Below are 24,551 nucleotides of genomic sequence, written 5' to 3' on the forward strand. Positions count from 1 at the left end.
ACTCGCCTGCATTTGTCTGCGAAGGCGCCAAGCCTATGTGCGCGTTCAGTTGAATCCGTAGGAATGGGCAAATTCAGGTTGGCTGAGAAAACAGTCTTTAGTTTTTCCTCCGTTTCATTCCATTTTTCAGAAAGAGAATCTGTCAAACCGTAAAACAAAAGATTATCTCGCCGTGAGCGGTCCTCCAGCTCAGCATGACTAACCCGCAATCGCGAATTTTCATCTTTGAGACTATCGGTGAACCGCCGCAAATCATACAAGTCTTGCTGAATGACGTCACTGGACGAAGTTTAGATTCTACCGCAATCAGCCTTCTATTCCTGTCTGTGATTTTTTTTTTCAATCGATGCCTGGCTTTTTTTATATCATTTACTGCACTTATTAAATTTGACTGATCCTGTTCCATCTGCTGTGCGCGAATTCACGTCTTGTAACATTGCGAACATTTCATTAATCTGTTTCTGTAGCGCGCCATTTAATGGGCTATCCGCTACTGGTGCAGCAGGCTCTTGGGACCTTGTAGAATGTCCGCCCTTGTTGGGGCCTGGGCTTAACTCTACGTCTCTTGACAACAAGAGCGCCTGGCGAATAACCTCAAAGCACTGACGGCACAAAACAATTATCACGGAAAGCATCACTCCTGGACACAGGAACAGCGCTAGGTATACATTACCCTATTTTTTTCGACTAGTGACGTGTGTTTACTAACCTGGGTAAACAAGCGCACGGTGTGAATGAGCTTCGTCACTATGCTGCTCCCATGCCCACTGAAGTCTCGAAGGTTCCGCCAGCTGTTCTTATCGAAGCTTTATGGTGATGTTGATTAGGTGGCCTTGAATGGCTGAGGAAACGTTTAGCTTGGTTGCCAGGCGGGTACGCACGGAAGGTCGTATTTCGTGGCTTGAAGAAGTGTCGCAAAATCACAACCGGGGGAGGCCGCCGATCCCACGCTGAACTGGAGACATGCCGCGACCTGGGTAAACAAGCGCATGACGTGAATGAGCTTAATCACGATGCTGCTCCCATGCCCAGTCTACTGAAAGCTCGAAGTCATTTTGGAATAACATCCAAACAGAAGACAATTACTTACACATGCTTGCGAATAGCACTACAGAAAACATGTTTCATCATGGTACAGCCTACCAGACTATATAACTGCAAAACAAAATACACGACAACCTTTGAAGATTGGCTGCCAACGCACATGTTTCCTACCATCCGACGATTCTTTGCATCATGTGATGTCATGAAGCAGCTGCGGGCGTCAACCATTGATGATGGTCAAATTTGATGTGTGGAACCACATCTACACTTTTTACAAAATTTACAAATATTGGGGAATATCTTAATGAAATAAAAATAATGTCGGTGAGCTGGAGGGTTAGGCCCCCTCGGCATAAGCAGCACATAACATGCAAACATCTGGTTGTCACCGGACAATTACTTTAACCTGCGCTCACACTTGGAGTTAACATCGTAACAGTGTTGCAGTGAATTAAGGGTTTAAAAATCACAGTTAACGCAGCTTCAAACTGTTTCTGCAAGCTGATCTGTCAGAAAATCCGAACCCCTGTTTGCTAACCGCCATGCGTACTACACAAGTCTAATTTCAATTAATACCCCTGGTTACACGTTATGTCATAAATATGATCTCAATTGCAAATACAGGCAGACATATGGCTTGCAGTTACCGACCACTACATGTCAGCAAAAATTTGATTTAATCGGAGAGCTCCCAGTCACGTGGCACGTCGTTCCAAGAATCATGGTCGGCGTCACCGTCCGCCACCATCACCCCAAAGATAGCGGCCGGAGGCAAGGACAGTACAGGCTGGCTTGTAAGCGCCCGTTCCTGGCTTCAGCGGCGTCGCCGTCGCCGTCGGCGTAACCGCGAGTAACCCTCGTAACCCTCGTGAGGGTTATGAGGGTTAATCTCACGAGGGTTACCCTCATGAGCATCAGGAGGGCTACGAGGGTTACCAACCCTCGTAACCCTCACGTGGGTTACGAGGGTTAGTTACCCTCAAAAGGGTTACCTTCACGAGGGTCACGAGGGTTACCCTCACGAGGGTCACGAGGGTTATGAGAGTTACCCTCACGACGGTCACGAGAGTTACCCTCACGAGGGTCACGAGAGTTGCCCTCAAAGGGTTACTAGGGTTACCCTCACGAGGGTCACGATGGTTACCCAGGTCACGCGACCCCCCCGGGTCACGTGACCTAAGGATACCCCTGAGGTCACGTGACTCCCCGTTGATGTCATCGCCACTGATGATGTCATCAGTGACGTCACTGATGGCGTCACCGGCATCCGGCTCGTCATCGGCACCATCACTAATGACGTCATCAGTGACGTCACTGATGACGTCACCGGCATCCGCATCGTCATCATCACTAATGACGTCATCAGTGACGTCACTGATACGTCACCGGCATACGCATCGTCATCATCATCATCACTGATGACGTCATCAGTGACGTCCTGATGACGTCATCGGTATCCGCATCGTGATCGTCACTGATGACGTCATCGGCATCGTCACGTGACCACGTGACCCCCCGACGTCACGTGACACCCCAAGGTCACGTGACTCCCACAAGGTCACGTTACCCCCTCAAGGTCACGTGACATCACCGCCCCCCGAGGTCACTTGACCCACCCCCAGTACTCTTCGCTCCTCCCCCTCAGGAGCTGCGCTTTAATTCGGCGTTACAGGGAGTTGTAAACGGCTTTCATTTTTTGAGAGCCACCTTTGCCACGCCTGTTCTCTGTGGAAATCGCACAAGACTGGGCGGCTGGGCGGAAAAGCAGCAGAAAGTGCATTGATCTCCGTCTGGCTGTAGTCCACCATCCAGAACTTAGGACTAAGCTCTGGGTTCCAGGTCTTGAAAAAGTTTAGCGCCTCTTCGATGAACTCCGCTGTCTCAAATTGGTCGATGAAGGCACCCACCACAGCATAGCAACTTGCAGTCTTCACTACAATCAGAAAGGGTGGCAAGGAATAATCTGGGGTTTTGTAGGTGGCATCCAGGCATACCACATCGTCACTGTACTTGAGCATCAGCCCCTTCATAAACTCGGTCTGGATGCAGAGCAGCAGTGTCTTGTCACACTCCTGTGCCACACTCTCCATAACGTCGCAGTCGGGCGATCCAGCTTGTAGCTGATCTTGGTTTGGCGACTTGTCTTCCGGAAACTTCTACTGATAGGCCCGAAAAAAAAAGAAAACTCCTTGTTGGCATCTGTATACCCTGAGATGAAGAACGGTAAAAAAAACGGACGAACACAAGAAGACGGCACTTTGTTGGTGCCTTCTTCTTTAGTTGCTCGACATATATTAGAACATTATCTTGATACACAGCACTAAATCTATCCTTTCGCAGTGCTCTATGGATGTGATTTTTAGAGCGCAGCTCTTAGGCGCCCGTTTCCGGCTTGAGCGGCGTCGGCGTCGCCGTCGGCGTAACCAAGGTCACCCCAAGGTAATGTGACCCCACCCCACGTGACCCCCAAGGTCACGTGACCCCCCCCAGGTCACGTGACCCCCCCAAGGTCACGCGACCCCCTAAGGACACGTGACCCCCGAGGTCGCGTGGCCCCCCTCCCCGAGGTCACGTGACCCCCCTCCCCCCGAAGTACGTGACCCCCACCCCGAGGTCACGTGACCCCCCGGAGCATTTTAAAGAATGAGGGGAGGAGAAGGAGGAGGAGGAGGAGGAGTCTACTCTCCCTTCAGTACCCTTCCCTCCTCCTCCTCAAGAGCTGCGCTTCAATTCGGCGTTACAGGGAGTTGTAAACGGCTTTCACTTTTTATGTCTGTCTTCGTAGGGTAAAACTCCCTACATGTAGGCGGAGGACTCTGCTTGTTTCCACAGAAAATGTCTTCAACGTAAAATTTCAAACAACTCTCCATTGCCTTGACGGTCGTCACCCCCTGCTGCACAAGTTCACAAATCTTATGTGACACCTCTTGGTTCACAGGCTGTGCATACCCTGCACAACTAGCACCAATATCATGATTAAAATGACTTTCGTTGTCCGACATGCTGATGCAGAAGCGATGCTGCCGAAGCACGTCTTTACCATTCGCCTCTTCTTTGAGTACCAGCTTGAGTTGAGCCATTGCTTTTTTCGAAGCCGTTTGGTGCTCGCACTTGGTAGACTGCTCAGTAAGGTTCACCTGAAAAGAAATTCAACACCCAGATATCACATAAGGGTTCAGCAGAAATATGAGGCTGGGAAAACGAGGCCAAATATAGGCCTCAAAACTTTGGGTCCTTGGTACCAGGGCTTGGTAGGGTGCTCCTTTTTATTTATCGTTCCCCAAACCAAGCAGACTTCAATTGAATTTCCACGTCCAAACACGGGGGGGGGGGGGGGGGGGGGGGGGAATTCGCCATACGGTAAACCCCCCCCCCCCCCTTCCCCCAGCCCGCAATGAAATCCTGTCTACACCGCTGGTAAATTCCTACACGTGCGGTAACGCCTACACGTGCAGTAGGTCACCAATACAAATTCTAAAGTAGACGTATCTCCGTATCAGGTGTGTTTTTGTTTACCTTGAATTCTGGGTACATCTCAAGTTGCTTAACATGCATCACCGCAGTGCATCCCTTCTTTTTCGTTCCTGAAGCTTCACTTTTCTTCGTTGGAAGGTGGCTGCTGACCAGTCTGCTCCTCCCTCCTGTACAAATGTGATGAGATATCGAGATGCAAAATGTTAAGTGAAACCCTTAAACTTTTTTTAAAAGTAACGAGCAGAAGGTAGCGTGAGCTGAAAACAGGCATCTGCAAGCATCTTGCTGTGTTGCTTTTCTGCAGTGTATTAGCCAGTGTTGGGTAAAGTTCATCTAAAAGGTACTTCAAGTAAAGTACAAAGTAGATGAGACGTGATGTACTTTAAGTAAAGTATTAAGTACAGTATATGCAATGGTACTTGAAGTAAAGTACTATTAATACAATGTACTTTCAAAGGACCAGTATTTTAACACAATCTTTCATGGTACCCTTTCATTACCCTATACAATGATTTTTTAACTGGTATGCATTGCCTGGGGCCCAGGGGTAGTAGGGGTGAATGGCCCATTTTCAGAAACAGTGGCGAATATTTTGTAAAGTCAAGTGGCCACAGAGTAGTTTTTTTTCAGGAATGGAATTAAATTCAGAAGCCCGTATTCTGAATTTTGCGCCCATTGCACTGAATGGTTGGACTAAAGTAGGCCAAATGTACAAGGAGAGAGCATGAAGTCAGCCCTGTAGCTTCCGCAAACAATTCTCTCATAAAGGAGTGTCCTCTCCTTAATGGAAAAACTGAGATTGGGGTGCGAAAAAATTAAGGAACTTTCAAAAGAAAGAAAAGACAAAAGAGAATGTCTCAAAACATTGTGACGTTCTCCTCTGTTCTCTTTTACTTCGACTTGAAAATTATTTTTTTCCACACCCCAGTCTCAGGTGCTACATTACGATTAATATTGCTGTCCTAATATTTTAAACCTCCTCGCTTGCGCTGACCGACCGAGAAATAGCGAGAGTTCAAAAAACTACGGGAAAGCCGCTACCAGAACAAATGGAGCGGTGTGTCGTCTGCTCACGTTTCTGGCAAGAGTAGAATATCCCCCCTGGTTTTTCTTCGGAGTTGACAAAACATCATTTCCTGATACAAATTTAACAAAACCAAATCTGGGGAATGTACTGTGAAGTCGGGAATCGTACTTTCCTCGGAAAGTACCAGAAAAAATGCTTTATGTAAGTACAAGTACATACTCAGAGAATGTACTTCAAGTAAGGTACAAGCTTTCTAAACCTACTTGAAGTAGTACTTTAAGTACAATGTACTTAAAGTACTTCCCAACACTGGTATTAGCCGAAGAAAAGAGCCCCGCACTAATGGTGGTGAGAACACCCGTCCCCGTTCACACGGTAGCCCTTTAGAGACAGATTTGAGGGGTACGGAACAAAGGTAACCGTTGTTTGTGCTTACCTGGCTGCTTCTTGAATCCTGTACCTTTTTCAGGTCTCGCCCGAAGAGGCAGCCTTTCTCAACGCTCCGCACGACTTTGAACGGCACGTCCCCATTCACTACAACACGTCCACGCTGACTATTGAACAGCAGCCTCCCTGTATAGATGTGAAAAGAGCCTTTAGAACATCGAGCCATCCTCTGATCAATATTGAGACGCCACCTAAAACAACATAAGGCATTCGACGAACCTTTTAGCTTGATGGAGTGCTCTGTCTGAAAAGAGACGTTGGCAGCGGCGAGGTCTCGTCCAAACTCTTCAAACAAATCCTTGGACTCTACGTAGTCGATCCACGTCCTGCCATTTTTCGTCAAACCGCGCAGGTGCTTCCTCAGTACGCTTTCTTAAGATCTCGCCGACACGGTCGCGCAGTCCATAGCAAGGCACCGCAGCGCGAGGGCCGCTTGCACGTGGAGATGGAAACAGAAGCACGAACGGACTCGATTCCGCGCGAGCTTCGAAAAAAGCTTTGGAGGCTTCGGACAACCTTCGGAGGAGTAGACGGAGAGAGAGAGTGTAGAAAAGGAGAAGGGGAAGAGCCAAGACGGACGCTTCTCCGTAAGCTAGGCAACATCCGGGCATGCGCAGAGCAGTCCCTTCTGGAAGGTACTGCAAAAAACCTCTCCCAGTCACGTGACCCCCACGAGGTCACGTGACCCCCACGAGGTCACGTGACCCCTCTTCCAGGTCACGTAACCCCTCGAGGTCACGTGACCCCCGAGAACACGTGACCCTGAGTACCCTTCCCTCCTCCTCCTCAAGAGCTGCGCTCTAATTCGGCGTTACAGGGAGCTGTAAACGGCTTTCATTTTTTTAATATCATTCTGGAGAATAAGATGGTCGTTGGGAGTTTTACTAGCCGGTGAATAACGCAATCATCAGCAAAAAAGGCGAATGTACAACGATACGTGAAGAGGGAGGTCGTTAATATAAATTAGAAAAAGCAAATGGCCTAGGACAGTTTCCTGCGGAACGCCGAATGCAGTGGTCTTAGCTAAACCAAATTGAGAGCGATGGCCAAGGAAAGATGCAATCCATTTTAAAACTCTAGGATATATCTTTAGTGAAGAGAGTTTAAACGATAGACGATTATGTGGGACTTCGTCGAATGCGTTAGTGAAGTCAAGGAAAACAGCGTCAGTAGAGAAGCCAGAGCCAAGATGTTTAAACAGGTCGTTAGTAAAAAAAATATGTTGAGTCTCACATGCAAGATGTCTGAGGAAGTCATGCTGAGCGGTGGTGAAGAATTCGCAGGAGTCCAGAAAGTTAATAAGGTGCTTCTAGATCAGTGGTCTCAAACTCATTTGAGTGTGGGTGCCAGATAGCCCACACCTGAAAGGTCGAGGGCCAACGTAATAGGGGGGAGGGGAGGCCTAAATATTTTAAAGAGAAGAGACGTGCTTTATGTTTCTCGAAAAACTCAGTTTTGCCACTGACATATTTAGATTTGATCTGCTTATTTGACTACTTTGAGCCCTGACCTGATGTGATAACAAGAATTAAAATGACACTGCGCCATCGACATGCTGGCATTTTTAACGGAACAAGAGAGCAAGTACCAAGCTCAACATGTCTCTAAAAACAATCAGTTTGACATTTTTTATTACAACACTCTGCTCGTAGCGCTTTATTTTGGCAGTTGCTCCTGCTGATCGAGAGTTCGCGCAGCCGAGATGCATCCGTCAAGGAATAGCTCGCGCTTCCAGCCTATCGTAGTGGAATTGTTGTACATTACAAAAAGCTGAGAAGCAGTATAAACTATGTGAATACGTTAAAAGAGCAGAGTTACTTTTCGCGCGAAATTGAATCGACGAGATCAGGTCACTATGACGCATGCCATTTCTAGCGCTCGAGATACGGGAACCGGGACTGCCCGTCGGTTGCCTGCAGGCCACGTCCTAAAGAGTCGCGGGCCGTGTGTTTGAGACCCCTGTAATGATATCCACGGCGATTTTCCTGGAAAGACAGGTTAGTAACATCGGACAACAACTTAGTGGAGACGATTTGCTGCCGGACTTGTGGACTTGAATAACCTTGTCAATTTTTAATCTAAGGGTAATATTCCCGTCTCCAGAGTTGCTGAAAAAGTTTAGTTAGGAACAGTCCAGTTGAAAATTTGGTGTTGATTAACAATTTGCTCTTAATATTATCTATTTCACACGGTGATGACATTTTGAGTAATTTTGCAATGTTGGTTACGCCATGGAAGTTTTTAACAATAGGATCCATTGGAAAACATTAGAAGTTACGAAAGAAGTCACAGTTATTGGCGTGGATAGAATGAAGGCATCAGAAAATATACTGTTAAAAGCGTTGACACACTTATCAGTCAGTATATGTTCATCAGAACAGTCAACTAGCTCTACGTCTGAAGGAGGTTTTTGATTAGTAGCATTCCAAAATAGAGGGCGGTTCTTTATTAACATTTTTGGTAATGTGTGCTGAAAAAAATATGCGCTTACGCTCTCCGCATACGTTTGTAAGCATGCAGTAGGCTTTAACCAGGCATCCGTTGTATTTACATCTTTAGCGTTTCTAAACAACCTTTTATTTTTGTTTGATAGGCGACGGAGTGAATGGTTAAACCATGGTTTAAAGTAATAGCTCGATTAGTCGTGCACAGCATCTAAAATTCGACAAGCTCAGATAGTTTGTCTTTAAACAGTTGCTAAATTTTCATTAACATTCTCATAATTAAAGTCCTCGTTGAAAGTAACAAAGTAGTCCGAGATCCGAGAAATTATCATGTCATAGTCGTCCGTATGAAACAACCTATTTTTGGTTAATGGACACTTGTTTTAGTGACTTAATATCAGTAAAGCAATGAAGTGCTTTATAGCCGCTTACGCCACCTAGAGGAGACAGATAATTAATTAAAGATGGGTCATTAGTAGATACAAAACCGAGAACATTAGAGGTGATGTCGGGGACTCTGGTAGTATTGAACCATGGTTAAAAGCGCTGAAAAGACGTACACAAGATAGAAGACAAAGCGCCCGTGTTTGTCTTCTATCTTGTGTACGTCTTTTTAGCGCTTTTAACCATGGTTCAATACAGTCAACACCAACTAGCCCGAAAACAAGTTCTTTTACTCTGGTAGGGAAAGGAACTAACTGGGTAAGATTTAAAGAAAATGTTTCCCGCTAAATTGAAAAGAAAAATTTCCCCGCTAAACTTAGCGGGAAAACTTTTTCTCTACATTTAGTGGGGAAATTTTTGTTAAATTTTCCCGCTAAATTTAGCGGAACAATTTTAGCTAGATTACCCGCTAAATTTAGCGGACAAGTTGTCGCCAAATTTCCCACTAACTTTTAAATTTTCTCCGCTAAATTTAGTGGGAACGTTTCCCCGCAGTATTCAGCGCGAAAGTTTTCACATACTGCAACGCGCGGTTACGCCCGGTTGCATTACTCCGATTATTCAACGCGCACGGTTACGCCGACGCCGACGCTGACGCCGCGAAACCCCGAAATGGGCGCCTAAGAGCTGCGCTCTAAAATCATGAGCCATTCCACTCGGTTAAGGTGGGTGACCAGCGAAGCTGTTTAGCAGACGACACAGACCCGCCCCGAGGAGACGGAGGAAACTAGACACGCGCGACGGAACCAGCACTTCAGAAGAGCGGAAGCAAAGAAAACTAGGCACGCAAGCGCGTGGAACGACCACCAAGAGAGGGCGGTGCGAGCGCAGACATGGCCGACACGGGTCGCACAGCGGCAAATGTTTGAGAAACCTTTATTATCTACCTGAGAGTCTACTGATCTCGAAAATGGTGCCTGTTGATAACTAGTCTACTGAAAATGCATATCTAAGTGATGAGACGTATAAGCCTTTGTATAGAATGAGGCGATTTTGCCTAAAATTCAGGACCTCAATTTTTGTTGAAATAAACGAAAAATCCACGGAAACATAGCCATAAACAGCTTAGCTGTATTTATTTTATTTCTTTATTTATTTTATTGATACTACCGGTCGCCATAGGGCATCAAGGTAGGAAGGATACATCGATCAAGTTTTATGAAAAAGCAAGCAGAGAGTTTGGTAGCGCAGCAAAAAAGAAAAAAAAAACACTTCACATATATAATTAGGAATACACCCAGAGTAGAAAAATATTCTTTTAAGGGGTATCAAGGCCTGAAACCTCAAGACTCTGGTAATTCGTTTATCAAGCCTACGAAATCGCTGCTAATATTCATGCCGCGAAAACAAGTGGGAGCCGATGCTTTCCTGCCTATGCCTTCTAAGCAAAATTGCCCAAAAAAAAGTTTACCAGCGTGATGCAGTGCCAGCATGAACAAGTTATCAGAAAGAAGATTATTAAAACCAGGTGAAGCGCCATGAGGACTGTAACACGTCCGAAACAAAAACGATCCAAAATAGCTGTTCACAAATCCACAAACACGCAATAGAGCATCGGAAACTAACATCTTTCGACTTTAAATACTTTTGTTAAAGGGTAACTGCAAAGAAAAAAAAGTTTTTTTTTTAAACAGCCTAATTGGGACAAGCATGTCACAAAACAAATGTTCCGCGAAAAAAATAATTTTTTTTATCAATATTTACGCCACAGGACGTAATTTAGTAGAGTCAGAACCTCTCCACATTTGAAACTCCCGCTCTTTCGACCCCCGCGGAAGAGGAGTACGCCCCGCCCCTCACTCTCCTTGCGTTGCGGAGTTGAACCAGTTGAACGACGCAGCGTCTCGAATTCCGGCAAGATCTGGCAACTACGCCAGGCCGCGGTATTGTTGGTATTGTTTTGGTTCGACGCGGTGTGCGAGCACATGTAGCGAAGACGTGACCGGAGAAGTGCCCCTGTGATGTTCCCGGAAGACGGAAAGTATCGTTCATAATCGTCGTGCGCGCTTTGAAAGCGAAGGAAGTCACAGAATCCACGAGTGCGCAACCACAAGCCAAGGTTCACGACAGCGCTGCGTTGGTTTCGGCGATCTCGTTCTGTTTGGTGCAACACGGCGATGCGACAAAGAGCTGAAACGTTCGTGGTGTGTGTAACGCGGTGCTAACACGGAGCGCAAATTGGTTGTTGTGGGGTTGACGTTCAACCAGTTAAGTCCCGTCGTCGTCAGCTGATCCAGTCAAACTGGTCCGGGAGGACGCTGGGAGCGTTTTTAAAAGTAAATCTGCCTCGTTCTGTTTCAAAATGTGGAAGTTTCCCGACGCATACCGTGAGTAAAAAGCTGCGGGCGTTTTCAACAAAATTACGTCGTTTTAATTGAACAATGGACTCCGAATTGTTGCCCTAACTCTGCCGTTTTTATGCTTCGTGTTGGACTGCGTTTGCACAGCGACGTGTTGCATCGTGCGGTGTGAATAAATTTGGGCACGATTTCGTACCTGCCTACAGATGCATGAACTGAGACCATTTTTACGTAGTGGACATAGTGCTTTTTTATTTTCTGTCTAGTCGCGGACGTTAGGTGCACACGGGGCGAATCTCGACGGCCTCCAGAGCGATATGACGAGAACGTAACTAGACACGTTGGTCGCTACGCGAACGCCCGATTGCCTCCAGCCAAATAGCATTCCTTTCGGGGCGACATGGCTGCTGGAAGGCTCACTGTCGGGATCACGCATCTGACATCTCCGAAAAGTCAGCATTTGCACGCGCAAACAAGCAAAAAAAAAAAAACGCTAAGCAAGAAAAGAGGAAAACGAAAGAACCGCGCTATGAAAGCCAAAACCCCGCGTCGCTTCCTATCACTAACACCTGCGACAGCTGCTAAACACACACTACTTCACTTCAAGAAGTCTCACTCAAGCACCTGGGTTAGCACGAAACGACGAAACACTGATCACTTCGGCGAAACGATTAGTCGAGGTAGGCGAGACAGGCGGGAGCAGAGACTTCGGCGGCCATGAAAGAATGGCGAAGCTTTTGTTTGTATGAATCCAAACGGAAGTGCCCGTCTTGTAAACTTTTTGTAAAGAATAATAACTCTCATCACATGGGTTATTCTTTAAACGTAAAAATATGCCGCTCAAAAGGAAATTGCAACATATAACAAAGGTTTAACAACCAAGATCTAAGCTGTCAATCAAACTCTTAGCCAATGAGAACCTTTTGGGATTGACGTCACATAATCACAACTTCGTGGCGTGCGATTTAAAACGGACGAAATAGCCGCAAACTAAAATGAGTCTCACGCAATAAATATTGCTGTAAAAAATGTTTTTTCTCGCGGAAAAATTGTTTTTTGACATGCTTGTCCCAATTAGGCTATTTTTAAAAAATCTTTTTTTTCTTTGCAGTTACCCTTTAACAGCGATAAGAACACCGCCGTTTGGGTGCTCCGCTCTGTCACTCCGATACGTAGAAAAATTTGGGTGATATGGCCTTATTTTACTATCATCAATATCAAAGTGAAATCACGTTTCCGAGAGTAGAGCGAAATGAGCGTCACATGAAAAAATCAAAGATGACAAATATGAAGAGATGAAAGATGACAGCCTGTCTTGACGTTACATGACTTGGTGACATACGATTAATCATAGCGCCAAAACAAACGCACCACAAATATTCACAATTTCTCACGCACTGCATTTTTGTATATGACGATTTGATCAGCTGCCAATTTTTTCTTCTCAAATATTCATTTTGTGACACTAAAAAAAAAACCAAAAAACACCGTGAATCATTTTGAACCGGTTACCGTTGCAATTTAACGGTTCAGTTCCGGTTCAGTTCCGGTTCAGTTCCGGTTCAGTTCCAACATGGCGGCTAAGATTTAGGTTCGGCTTAGTTACAATTCGGCTGAAAGTAACAGTTCGGTTCTGTTTTTCGGTTCGCTTCGGCTCAGGTTCGACACTCTGAATGCGCCTACGACGCGCGTTTTTTCGGGGTCCGGGCAAACACCTTCGTTGCTCACGACTCGGACCAGGAACTTTAGTTCACCTAAGGCGAATCGAAACTTTGTAGGCTCGAGTGACACGCCGGCGGCCTCAATAGCCTGAATTACGGCTCAAAGTCCCCTCAGGTATTCGTCAAAATCCCGTGAAACTACTATGACATCGTCAAGGTAGACGAGGCAGCTCTGCTATTTCAGACCTACAAGCATGGTGTCCATGACACGCTCGAAGTGGCTGGTGCTGTACGAAGTCCGAACGGCATTACTTTGAAATCGTACAGTCCATCGGGCGTGACCAAGGCAGTTTTCTCGAGGTCGCATTCGTCGACTTCAACCTGCCAGAAGCCACTTTTCAGGTTCATCGACCAAACTTAAGCGTGGTTCACATGCAGCGAATTTGGCCCTAAAACGGCGCGATTTCTGCCGTCGCGGCGCTCATACCGCTCAACCGCTGGTGCTGGCCAGAGCGCCGCGACGGCAGAAATCGCGCCGCTTTAGGACCAAAATCGCTGCATGTGAACCACGCTTTATCGTGACTGGCGCTACCGGTCTAACATATCGTCAATGCGGGAGAGTGGATAGAGATCCTTCTTAGTCACAGCGTTCAGTCGACGATAGTCCACGCAGAACATCAGGGTTCTAGCAGGGTTGAAAACTGGGTTCCGTCTTTCTTCTTTACAAGGACGACTGGGAACGCCCACGAACATCCTGAATGTTGAATGATGTTGTCGTCGAACATTTCCATGACTTTGATCTCGAATCACCTCCCTTTCCTACAAGGAGACTTGGTACGGCGACTGATGGACAGGGAGCGCGTTGTCGCCAGCAACGATGCGGTGCTTAACTACCGTCGCTTGGCTCTTATCTACCGTCGCGACGGTAGATAAGCGGTGCTTATCTACCGTCGCTTTACGCTGTGGCAAAACACTCGCCAAACTCGCTCAGAAGGTAAAGCAGCCGCCCTCGTTCAGTGGCTGGAAGCTTCGGGTCGATGTCAAGTTCTGAGGGCGGCGTTCTCTCGTGCTGCGATGAAGTAGGCTCTTCCGAAAGTGCAGCCACTGCAGCTCAGTTCTGCAGTTCGTCGATGTGGACCACGAGGATAGCGTTAGTAAGGTGTTCCGGCTGTTGTCGGAAATGTGTAACCTGGACCACGGCACGCACGTCTCGAAGTTCTCTTGCTCCTCTTGCGACACCGATTTCACTTTCTAGAAGCAACTGGACTCTTCTTTCCAGCAAAACGTTGCCGCAGGTAGCACCATCGACTTTGCCGCAGGTAGCACCATCGACTTTGCCGCAGGTAGCACCATCGGTCCCGATGGGTACGAAACCAATGGACCGTGGATGTATGTTTACTTGGTTGCGAAGGCTCGGAACACGGATGACGTCGCATTGGGTTCCTCCGCTGGTGAGACAGGTTTTCGTAGCGTCAAACGGTTTGCTCCGATATCGATTACGGCGCCGTACTCGCATGGGAATTTCATTCCGAGGATAATGTCCCTCGCAGTCTTGCAGAACAACGAACTTCACGAAGAATGTCTTACTATGTATCTCAACTCGTACAGTGCACATTTCAGTCGGTGTTGTTAGGTGGGCTCCGGCGGTTAGTCTTTGTGGGTTACCCCACGGCGTCGTCACTTTCCGAAGGCGGTGTGAAAGCCTCCCACTCAAAACGGTGTAGTCTGCTCCGGTCTACACGATTGTTTAGGTGTCGTAGCCGTCGATAGCCACGTTGAAAGCTGTTGGGTACCCTTAATTGGTCCGCGCGATGCATGACGTCGGTCGAGTGAGAGCTCTCCGGGGATGTTGGAGGCGCTTTACGTTGTCGGTCTGCTGCAACTCTACCTCCAGGGGTTTCCGCGTTTAGCTTTCCCGGCGAGACAAGAGCGACAGGCTCTCCCGAGGTAGTCGGTGTATCGACGAACCTGGACGTCGTGGTGACGGCGACCGGGACTCGCGGCGAGGTGCAGGGAACGGAGACTGAGGTTGTCGAAGGTACTCTTTGATCTCCCGCGATCGCTCACTGTAGCGTCGGCGTGGGTAGTCCGGGTGTAAGCTGCGCAGACCTATTTTCCGGAGGGGGCAACGGCGGTAGGTGTGGTCGGCTTCCCCGCAATGGTAGCCCTAAGGCCACCGGCCGGCTGTTCGTTACACGCCGATCTTGATTTGAGGAGAACAAAGATGTTATCTCTTACACCGCGCATGAGAACCTTCAGCTTCTTTTTATTAGTCGCCTGGGGGTCGGCGCGTGCACTCAGGCGTTCGACGTCTTCAGCGTAGCTGGTGATGCTCTCGTTGGGGCCTTGCGTCCTCGCTCGAGGGAGGCCCTTGGCTCTCTCCCGTCGCTGCTGACTATCGAACGTGCGTTCACGTTCTTTTTTCAGCTGGTCTCATGAGATGATCGAGGTTTCATGATTCTCGAACCAGTGTCACGCCGTGCTCTCGAGGGCATAGTAGACGTTGTAGGGTTCGGTGCTACTGCTCACCCGCAAGAAGGACCAACGAGGCAGATCTCATAGAACACACCTTTACTGTCTGGCGGCAGCCAACCGACTGCCGAGCCCCCCGAGCCTCGAGCGTGGCTCGCGCGCACGTTACGCGCCGGGCGCGGAGCACAGGTTCTTTTGCCCGATGATGGGCCGCCAATCCCACAAACTTCCCCCCCCCCCCCCTTCCCCCATTCTCTGTCATCTGGCTCCGTGGCTGTTCTCTCTGGTTGTTGGTGGTAGAGGAGGAGGGGGTTGTCACGATGCAGGCGGCCGGATGCGGTTCGTGGAGGCCGCCTCCGGATTGGTGACGCGGTTGTTGCAGTTGCCCATGAAGTCCTTGAAGGGCGACGTACTCTCAGGATGCTTAAAGGGCCTTGCTCACTCCTTGGCAAGGTGATCCTCCATCTGCTCGATGGCACGGCCGTTCCTGTTCTTCGAAAACTTGATCTTGACGACATCGTTATACCGGCAGAGCAGATTGAAGAGCTTCTCGGTGTTCATCTTGTTGGACCAGCGATCGGCGCCCCGGTTGGCATTGCGGGGGAAGGACTTTAAACGGCTTTCACCCTGCCGTAGTCTCGATCCAGCCGGCCGGGCATGTAGCCGGGGGTCCGAACCATCGAGTGGTCTCCCGCGCTCCCATTGCCCGAAGGCGTAGGAGTCCAGCGCACGGGGGGGACAGACCGCGCCATCCAGGGTTTGGCGCTGAGTCGGACCTCTTCTGGGTCCGGGAGCTCGCCAGGCACAGGACGGCTCAAGAGCTTCTTCAGGCGGTGGCGGGGGCCGATACTGCAGCTCGGCCAGGAGCGTCTCTTGTATGCCGTGAGCGTCCCGGGCCAGTTGCTCCAGGGTGGAATACGTGCGGCCATGCAGGTAGGGCCGGAATCTTGGGTGGCTCTGCTGCATCACCCGAGCAACCCTGTCCGACTCCGACGTCGTTGGGCAGGCTCTGTCATAGAGCTCCTGCATCACCCGTACATATTCGACGAGGGTCTCGTCCGGGTGCTGGGTCCGGCGCTCCAGTTCTCGCTGGACTCGAGACTGGTACCCAGGTGGAAGAAATTCATCTTGAAACTTCCGCCGAAAGTCTTCCCAGGTGAGGAAGGGGGCCACGATGCGCCACCAGCGCGCGGCGCTAGCCTGGAACGCCACGGGCAGAACCCGCGCAAGGACGTACTCGTCCGAGGCTCCCGTGGCGAGCTTATAGGCCGCCAGCTCGGCCAGGAAGTCGGCCACGGACTTCCGGTCGTCGTAGCCGGTGTACAACGGGACCGGCACTTGGGGTCGTGGCCCTTGCCCTTGGGGTCCGTGGTCAGCCAGGACCAGGCGTTGCGCGACCGTGTCGCACAGGTTGGCCACCCGAGCCATCAGGTCCATGGACGTCGGGTCAGGCCCCTCTCCGGTCTCGCCTTGGTCTGCGGCGGCTCTATGGCGGGTCTGCATCGCAGTAGCAACCGCAAAAAAACAGCCAAACAGAAAAACAGAACAAAACGAAACACAAAAGAACGGAAAAACACGCAATATACTACAATATCCACACTATTCACAACGGCCAAGCCCCGACGGCAAAGATGGCGTCCGGTGGCCGAAGCCTAGTCGAACGACCACGTAGGCCTATCGGGTATGACAACGCGAGAAAAACCAGGCTAACACGCCTAAAACGGGCTAAAAGCCTGTTCTTTTGCCCAATGATGGGCCGCAAATCCCACAACGTTCAGAAATCTTTGTTCAGGCGTCCACCCAGTGTTCCGGGCCACTCGCTTATCTACGAGCATTTGATCGTCGAAAACTTTACTATTGAGCTTCAATAGCTCCCAACAAAGTGCTTCTTTTCTTCATGGCTCTACCAAGGGTGAATGACACCAAATAATGATAACAAAAAATGAAAAACATTTACAATTCTTTCTAATGCGAAATTGGAGCGCAGCTCTTGAGGAGGAGAAGGAAGGTGGGAGAAGGAAGGCATTCTCCTCCTCCCCCTCCTCACCCTCCCCTATTCCTCACCTCCCATTTAGCAGGAAATTTAGCAAAAATTTCCACACTAGGTTAAGCAAGTTAAGTTTTCGCTTAATTTGGCGGGGAAATGAACGTCATGGGACCTCAACACCAATTCAATTTTCCCTCTAAATTTAGTGGGGAGAGTGAATTGGTGTTGACGTCACGTGACGTCAATTTCACCGCTAAATTTAGCGGGGAAATTGACGTCACGTAACCTCAACTCCAATTCAGTTTCCCCGCTAAATTAAGCGGGGAAACTGTGACGTCCCATAATGTTACGCGCGCGGTTACGCCGACGCCGCTCCACCCGGAAACGGGCGCCTAAGAGCTGCGCTCTAAAACGGCCGTGACACAGTAGCCAGAACATAGAGGAATCACCTCTAAAAAACATACCTATCCAAATGGGCGTGACTAAGAAAATAAGTGATACGAACGTTCAAGGCTTTCACGACGTCTTCCGGCCCATACTCATTAGCAATTTATTTAAAATGCTGGTTCCCGCGTCTCTCAATGGCGGTACACTGGTTTTATCCCGCACGGAACACAGACAGTTGAGATCTCCAAGGCCTATAATCGTACGATCGCTGTCAAAGTAAGACCGAATATTATTGGAAACAAATTTCCGCCTTTTAGCATTGTGACGCGCCTATAGACATTAATAATACGCCATACTAGCCTTAAAGGAGCTGTGCAACAATTTCAGGGCCTTGCTTAAATAATTGTGGAAGTTGATGCCTAACACTTCTGAAGTGAGCTACCGAAAACAGATTGTACCTGAATACCTTAGTTTTTATCTTAAAAAATGAAAAAGATCCAGGTTTTTGCCGCCTCTCAACTCGTACGTCGTCTTCCGGGTCACGTGCGCAGTGACGTTGATGGGGTAGGCGCGGGGTTCCGGAAAAGTTCTCTCTTTAGAGCCATCAGTGAGCAGCGAGAACTCATCCGCTCGCTACCGCGTGACCACGTGCTGGCGGGCGCCGCGCGAACAATATGGTGAAAGGAGGAAAGTCTCATCCGGGTCCGGCCATACCCGTGCGGCCCTGTCCCCCTCCCCCTCCGGCTTCTGGCGGCTGTTCGCGGTAGAAGATAGAGCTGACGGTTTTGTGGACCTAGGATAGATGGCGCCACTAAAACTCCGTATAATAAAAGTTTGTCGATGATACCAGGTTTTTGACACATTTATATATGGGTGATTTCATCTCAACTCAGGCACGGATTTAGGGTCGAATTTTTAATTTTGACGAAAAAAATATATGTTTTGGGGCAATTCCTATAATAAAAGAAGACGCAAACGGTTATTTCGTCGGATTTTTTGTTCTCCCGTTATGGACCGTTGAAGCGGTCAAGGTGGAAATTGATGTTTTTTGCAGCTTATCGGAGGTGCCATATTTCACTAAATCCCGTTCCCTACTTTTTACGCTACATCAATATAACTTTTTGGGAACACTATAGACATAGGCTTTTTCATGCTAATTAAGCGTCTAGGTCATAACATTCTTAATGATTTTTTTTTATTTGTCAAACCGCCTCTCTGTGACGATATTTGACGAAGTTCAGCAAGCTGCGCTGTGTGACCTAATCAACATATTTTTATGATCTTTATATCACCGTAAAGCACCAATTATGCTCTTTCTTTTGAGTATAATTTCAATATTTTGCCACAAGTATATAATGCTCTACATGTGCCGGAAAAACGAATATTTCGAAAAACTAGCAAGTTTGAAGTCATTTTCTTAAAAAAACCCAATTTTTTTTTTTCATTTTTTATTTACAGTTAGTTAATATAGTAGTCTATCAGGAACTACCGACAGAAATTGTAATATATTGTTTGTATGGCCGCTATTAAGACTCGAATCTCGTGCTATGAGCGTTTTGAACGGGACTTCGCACAGGCGCTTTGCTGAGCAGAATTTCGGCCAATGTAAAGTTTTCTATTTAATGTTAGTACTTACCACAATATCTGAGCGTAAAAGCAAGTGAAGTAACAATATTTATCCTTACAACATTTATTTACTTGGCACTGGGGTGATTTGAAAGGTGTGTGAGCTTCGCCTTATGTATTGACGGAGAAGTACGTAACATCTAAACTCACGGACAAACTTCAGTCACGAGGGAAACCTCTAAGTAACCTGGCATGAATCACTGCAAATAGAAATGAAACCTAAACACATGACTAACGCATTTGAAGCCTTACACGCCACGAAATGCTCGTCCTTACACGCCACGAAATGCTCGTTATTTTACGAAAGAGGCCGTATGTGCACAAAATAGACCGTACTTCCTAAGCGTCAAATACTAAATCGCACATATGTATATGCACTGCATATCTGTTTGACATAAGAAAATATGACAATTACATATAAAGTTCGGAATTTTAAACTAAAGATGCGACACGTAACCAGAGAAGCGAAGTAATATTTCATGTTGTAGCCTAAACATGTTCATTTCATAAAATATATCAAAATCTGTTGACCAAATGTCTCATATACTCCTAATTAACATAAAATACACTCAAAGTTAATACAAATATAAACTTTAAAACGAATTGAACACCACTAAATTCCGTCTGGTTTACGGATAGACGACGCAGTACCTTTTCAATACTACACGGCGCTGCTCACACAAAAAGAGTGATAAACACCTGGGATAGGGATAGTCATCATTCGACGTAGCACATTTCGAGACAATAGGTTGATGCGATTCTGAGCCAGTTTTCGCTTTGTTCAAATCGCAGTCAGTTCAGCGTCAAAGTCTATGGCGCGTCGTCTGATCACACAGCGCGCACTCACAGGGGGGCAAGGATGAACGCACTGTTGAAACAGTCCGGCCTTTTCACGGTCCCACCATTTAGCTCTGTCTATTTTGGGGTTTGGTAAACTCTTTCTAGGACCACATCACCTCCCCCTTCTCTCATTGCTTTGCTCCACACATGAGAAGATTGGATGCCTTTCGATGGGGTTACCTTCTCCCACCCCTTGCTTTTAAGCTCCCAATAACGGGACAGCTCCTCTTGGTCGATGAAGAGAAGCGTTATCCCCTTGGTTTTCTGGCCGAGAGCTTCAACGAAGGAACGCGCGTTAGTTATGGAGCTCAGCTCAGTTGTTTTCAAGTTATGCAGTGACGCATGATGCTTCAGCACACCACCCACTCCATCGCTTCTGCCGTGCCCTGACGCCGAGTATACCCACCTGCTGACAACAAACTTCTGAAATTCGTGTAATTGGTGCCGATTTTTGAAATGGCTTGGAGCGCCGTCCGAAACATAGATTAGCTTAAAAAAAAACGGGCAAAAGTTCCTCGAGCCTGTCTTCAATCATTGTGAGCGCAAATAGCGCGTGTGCAGAATCATGAGGGGCACGACACCGAGCTGAGAATGCCGTACTCAACTCACTTCGTATCACAGGTGGCAGGTGCCTTCATCATCTCGCTGGTGCTTGGATTACCGGCTGCTCCCAACATCAGCCCACCGCAAGGTGGATGCAAAGCCAGCGTCTACACTCCGCAGATCATCCAGCCTTCCGTGGCCTTCTCGACTTCGCCGTCAACAACGGAAACAATCCCGCCCTTCGGTTGGCAACACAGTCCACATCACGTGCAGTTTGGCGCGAAGAGGGGCGTACCTGGAGTACTACAAAAGCACGGCCGCGACCACCGGCACTTTGGGCACGACACCGAGCTGAGAATGCCGTACTCAACTCACTTCGTATCACAGGTGGCAGGTGCCTTCATCATCTCGCTGGTGCTTGGATTACCGGCTGCTCCCAACATCAGCCCACCGCAAGGTGGATGCAAAGCCAGCGTCTACACTCCGCAGATCATCCAGCCTTCCGTGGCCTTCTCGACTTCGCCGTCAACAACGGAAGCAATCCCGCCCTTCGGTTGGCAACACAGTCCACATCACGTGCAGTTTGGCGCGAAGAGGGGCGTACCTGGAGTACTACAAAAGCACGGCCGCGACCACCGGCACTTTGGGCACGACACCGAGCTGAGAATGCCGTACTCAACTCACTTCGTATCACAGGTGGCAGGTGCCTTCATCATCTCGCTGGTGCTTGGATTACCGGCTGCTCCCAACATCAGCCCACCGCAAGGTGGATGCAAAGCCAGCGTCTACACTCCGCAGATCATCCAGCCTTCCGTGGCCTTCTCGACTTCGCCGTCAACAACGGAAGCAATCCCGCCCTTCGGTTGGCAACACAGTCCACATCACGTGCAGTTTGGCGCGAAGAGGGGCGTACCTGGAGTACTACAAAAGCACGGCCGCGACCACCGGCACTTTGGGCACGACACCGAGCTGAGAATGCCGTACTCAACTCACTTCGTATCACAGGTGGCAGGTGCCTTCATCATCTCGCTGGTGCTCGGATTACCGGCTGCTCCCAACATCAGCCCACCGCAAGGTGGATGCAAAGCCAGCGTCTACACTCCGCAGATCATCCAGCGTTCCGTGGCCTTCTCGACTTCGCCGTCAACAACGGAAGCAATCCCGCCCTTCGGTTGACAACACAGTCCACATCACGTGCAGTTTGGCGCGAAGAGGGGCGTACCTGGAGTACTACAAAAGCACGGCAGCGACCACCGGCACTTTGGGCACGACACCGAGCTGAGAATGCCGTACTTAACTCACTTCGTATCACAGGTCTGTTACTCATCTTCTTATCATGACAATAATGTGTTTGTCATTGCGGTGTCGTGCCCTCGACAAGTGTATGAGCGTGTCTGCCTTGTTCGGAATAGTGTCGTGGGTTATTTGAAGAAACTTTTATTGTTGTGCGGTGACGTAGAAACAAATCCGGGCCCTGTTTCTGATTCCAGTGCAAATACGGATCTAATCTTGCCTATGCACACCAAACTGAACGCAGGACAACAAACGATACTGAATGAAATTAAGTCCCTACAGCAAAGGCAGGATCAGACAGACGAAGCGTTGGGTGCTCTTAAAGCTCAAATACAAGAAATTAAGCAGGAGTGTGCTGGCTTAAAAGAGGTCAAAGAAGAGGTTGTGAAGGTTTTAGCCAGAACTGAGGAAAACTCTGCTAGCCTAGACTTGCTAACACAAAGATGCGAGTACCTCGAAAACCAGTCGAGAAGCAATAACCTTTTGCTCTACAATATCCCCGATGTCCCCCGGTGAATCCTGGAAACAATCGGAAGAGAAAGCTATTAACTTCTGTGAAACCAGGCTGGGTGTCTGTCTTTCACCCCAAGCTATAGAACGCGCGCACAGAATAGGGCCCTACCGCGGAAATGAAGCAAACCCCCGTCCGGTCATCATCAAATTTAATTCTTACAAAGATAGAGAACTAATACTATCAAAAGCGCCGGCACTCAAGGGAACAATATTCCGCCTTAGCGAAGACTTATCACCAGACACTCGTGCAGCTAGAAAAGCGCTGATACCATTTGCGAAAAACCAGGGGAGTGAATTTAAGCTGCGTCACGATAAGCTTTTTATCGGAAGAAGTCAATACAGGTTCGACAAACTTTCAAACACTGTCCTGCTTACTCAGACATAACAACCAACCAATAGGCATATTAATACAAATCGCTCTACGTCCATCTCATTCCTAGTAGCAAACGCAAGGAGCATTTATCGTAAACAAGATGATTTATATTCTCTTATGCATTCATGTTCTGCTGACGTTGTTGTACTAACTGAATCATGGTTAAACTCCGAGATACCGAATTCTGAGCTAAGCGCGCTGGCCTCTTACTACATAATCAGGAACGACAGGCAGGGAAAGAAGGGTGGGGGAGTACTTATTGCTGTGATAAATTCATTAAATGTCCTTCAGTCTGGCATTGCCCCTAATATTGAAGTTGTTTGGGTTCGAATAAGTAGTCCTACTGCTCATCTTCTTGTGGTAGCTTGTTATAAACCACCAGGAGCTACTAACTTCCCATCCTTACTAAACGACCATTTAGAAACCTTAGTTAACCAATTCTCAATGGATACAATCGTACTAGCTGGCGACTTCAACTACCCGGACATCGAGTGGCCTACAGTACCGGCATACGGAACACCTTTTTACGGGTCGTCTTTGTCCACTTCAAGCCGGGAATTCGTTAATATAACCACCGCCCTTTCCTTATCACAAGTGGTAAATCAGCCAACACGAGGCACAGCTGTCCTTGATCTCTTTTTTACTACTAACACTGAACTTGTAAGCGCAATTACATATTTAGAGCCGCTTAGTGACCACATCCCAATTAACGTTGTACTTTCAATTCCAATATTACGACGGCTGACCTTTAAGAAAATGATTTTTAGTTACCCGCGTGCAAACATAGATGCAATTCACCAATATATGTCTAATTTTGCCACTACGTTTTTTCGAGGGTTTCAAAGTAGAACTGTCGAAGAGAACTGGAGACTGGATAAAGGGGCTCTTATTGAGTCGTTAAACAGATTTGTGCCCAGGGTCTGCATTGCATCCAGTTCCCAGCAGCCCTGGTTTTCTGCTAAGCACACAAAGCTCCTTAGGAAAAAGAAACGCCTCTTCAGACTCGCCAAATCAACGGGGTCTCCGGATACTTGGATCAGATATCGCGAGAGTGCCTCACAATATAAGTACCAGATAAAAAACTCCAAGCATAAGTATTTTGATTGCGATCTCCAAAATCTACTCATAACAAACCCTCAAAAGTTCTGGTTAGCGATTCGGCCCCCCCCCCCCCCCCCCCAAGACAGATTACCTTCCAAGTTTATTGATCCCGACGGGAATGATCTAACCGAATTAGAAGCATGTGAAGCCATGAACCAAGCTTTCTGTAGTGTTTTCACAAAGGAAGAATTCCCATTACCTATGCCCATTTCACCCCATGAAGTTGTTCATGAAATGGCCAAATTCGACGTTTCACCAGCCGGCATTGAAAAACTAATAAATGATCTTCCATTCAATTCCGCCCCTGGGCCCGATAATATTTCAACTAAACTACTTAAGCTAACCAAAGAAGTGTCATGTGTTTTATTAACCAGTTTATTCAATCAGTCGTTGTACTCCTGTGACATACCAGTCGACTGGAGACATGCTAGAGTAACCCCAGTTTTCAAAAACGGTTCTAAAATGTGTATAACAAATTACAGACCTATTTTGTTAACGAGTGTACCTACTAAACTGATCGAGCATGTCATATATTCACAAATATTGAATCACTTGTCTTCCAATAATCTATTGTT

The 24,551-nt window shown here is 47.8% G+C and overlaps 1 protein-coding gene and 1 pseudogene across 1 annotated transcript; one reads left to right on the forward strand and one right to left on the reverse strand.

The window, feature by feature from the left end:
* Nucleotides 1-2,744: 2,744 nt before the first annotated feature.
* Nucleotides 2,745-6,398, reverse strand: LOC120842796 (annotated as a pseudogene).
* Nucleotides 6,399-20,744: 14,346 nt separating this feature from the next.
* On the forward strand, nt 20,745-23,837 carry LOC120842797. Its single transcript, XM_040213976.1, has 3 exons — nt 20,745-21,701; nt 22,011-22,379; nt 23,781-23,837. The coding sequence occupies exons 1-3, from the start codon at nt 20,745-20,747 to the stop codon at nt 23,835-23,837; spliced, it is 1,383 nt and encodes a 460-aa protein (XP_040069910.1).
* Nucleotides 23,838-24,551: the final 714 nt, after the last annotated feature.

This window comes from Ixodes scapularis, unplaced genomic scaffold (assembly GCF_016920785.2).
Source record: "Ixodes scapularis isolate PalLabHiFi unplaced genomic scaffold, ASM1692078v2 PGA_scaffold1__304_contigs__length_218370807, whole genome shotgun sequence".
NCBI lineage: Eukaryota > Metazoa > Arthropoda > Arachnida > Ixodida > Ixodidae > Ixodes > Ixodes scapularis.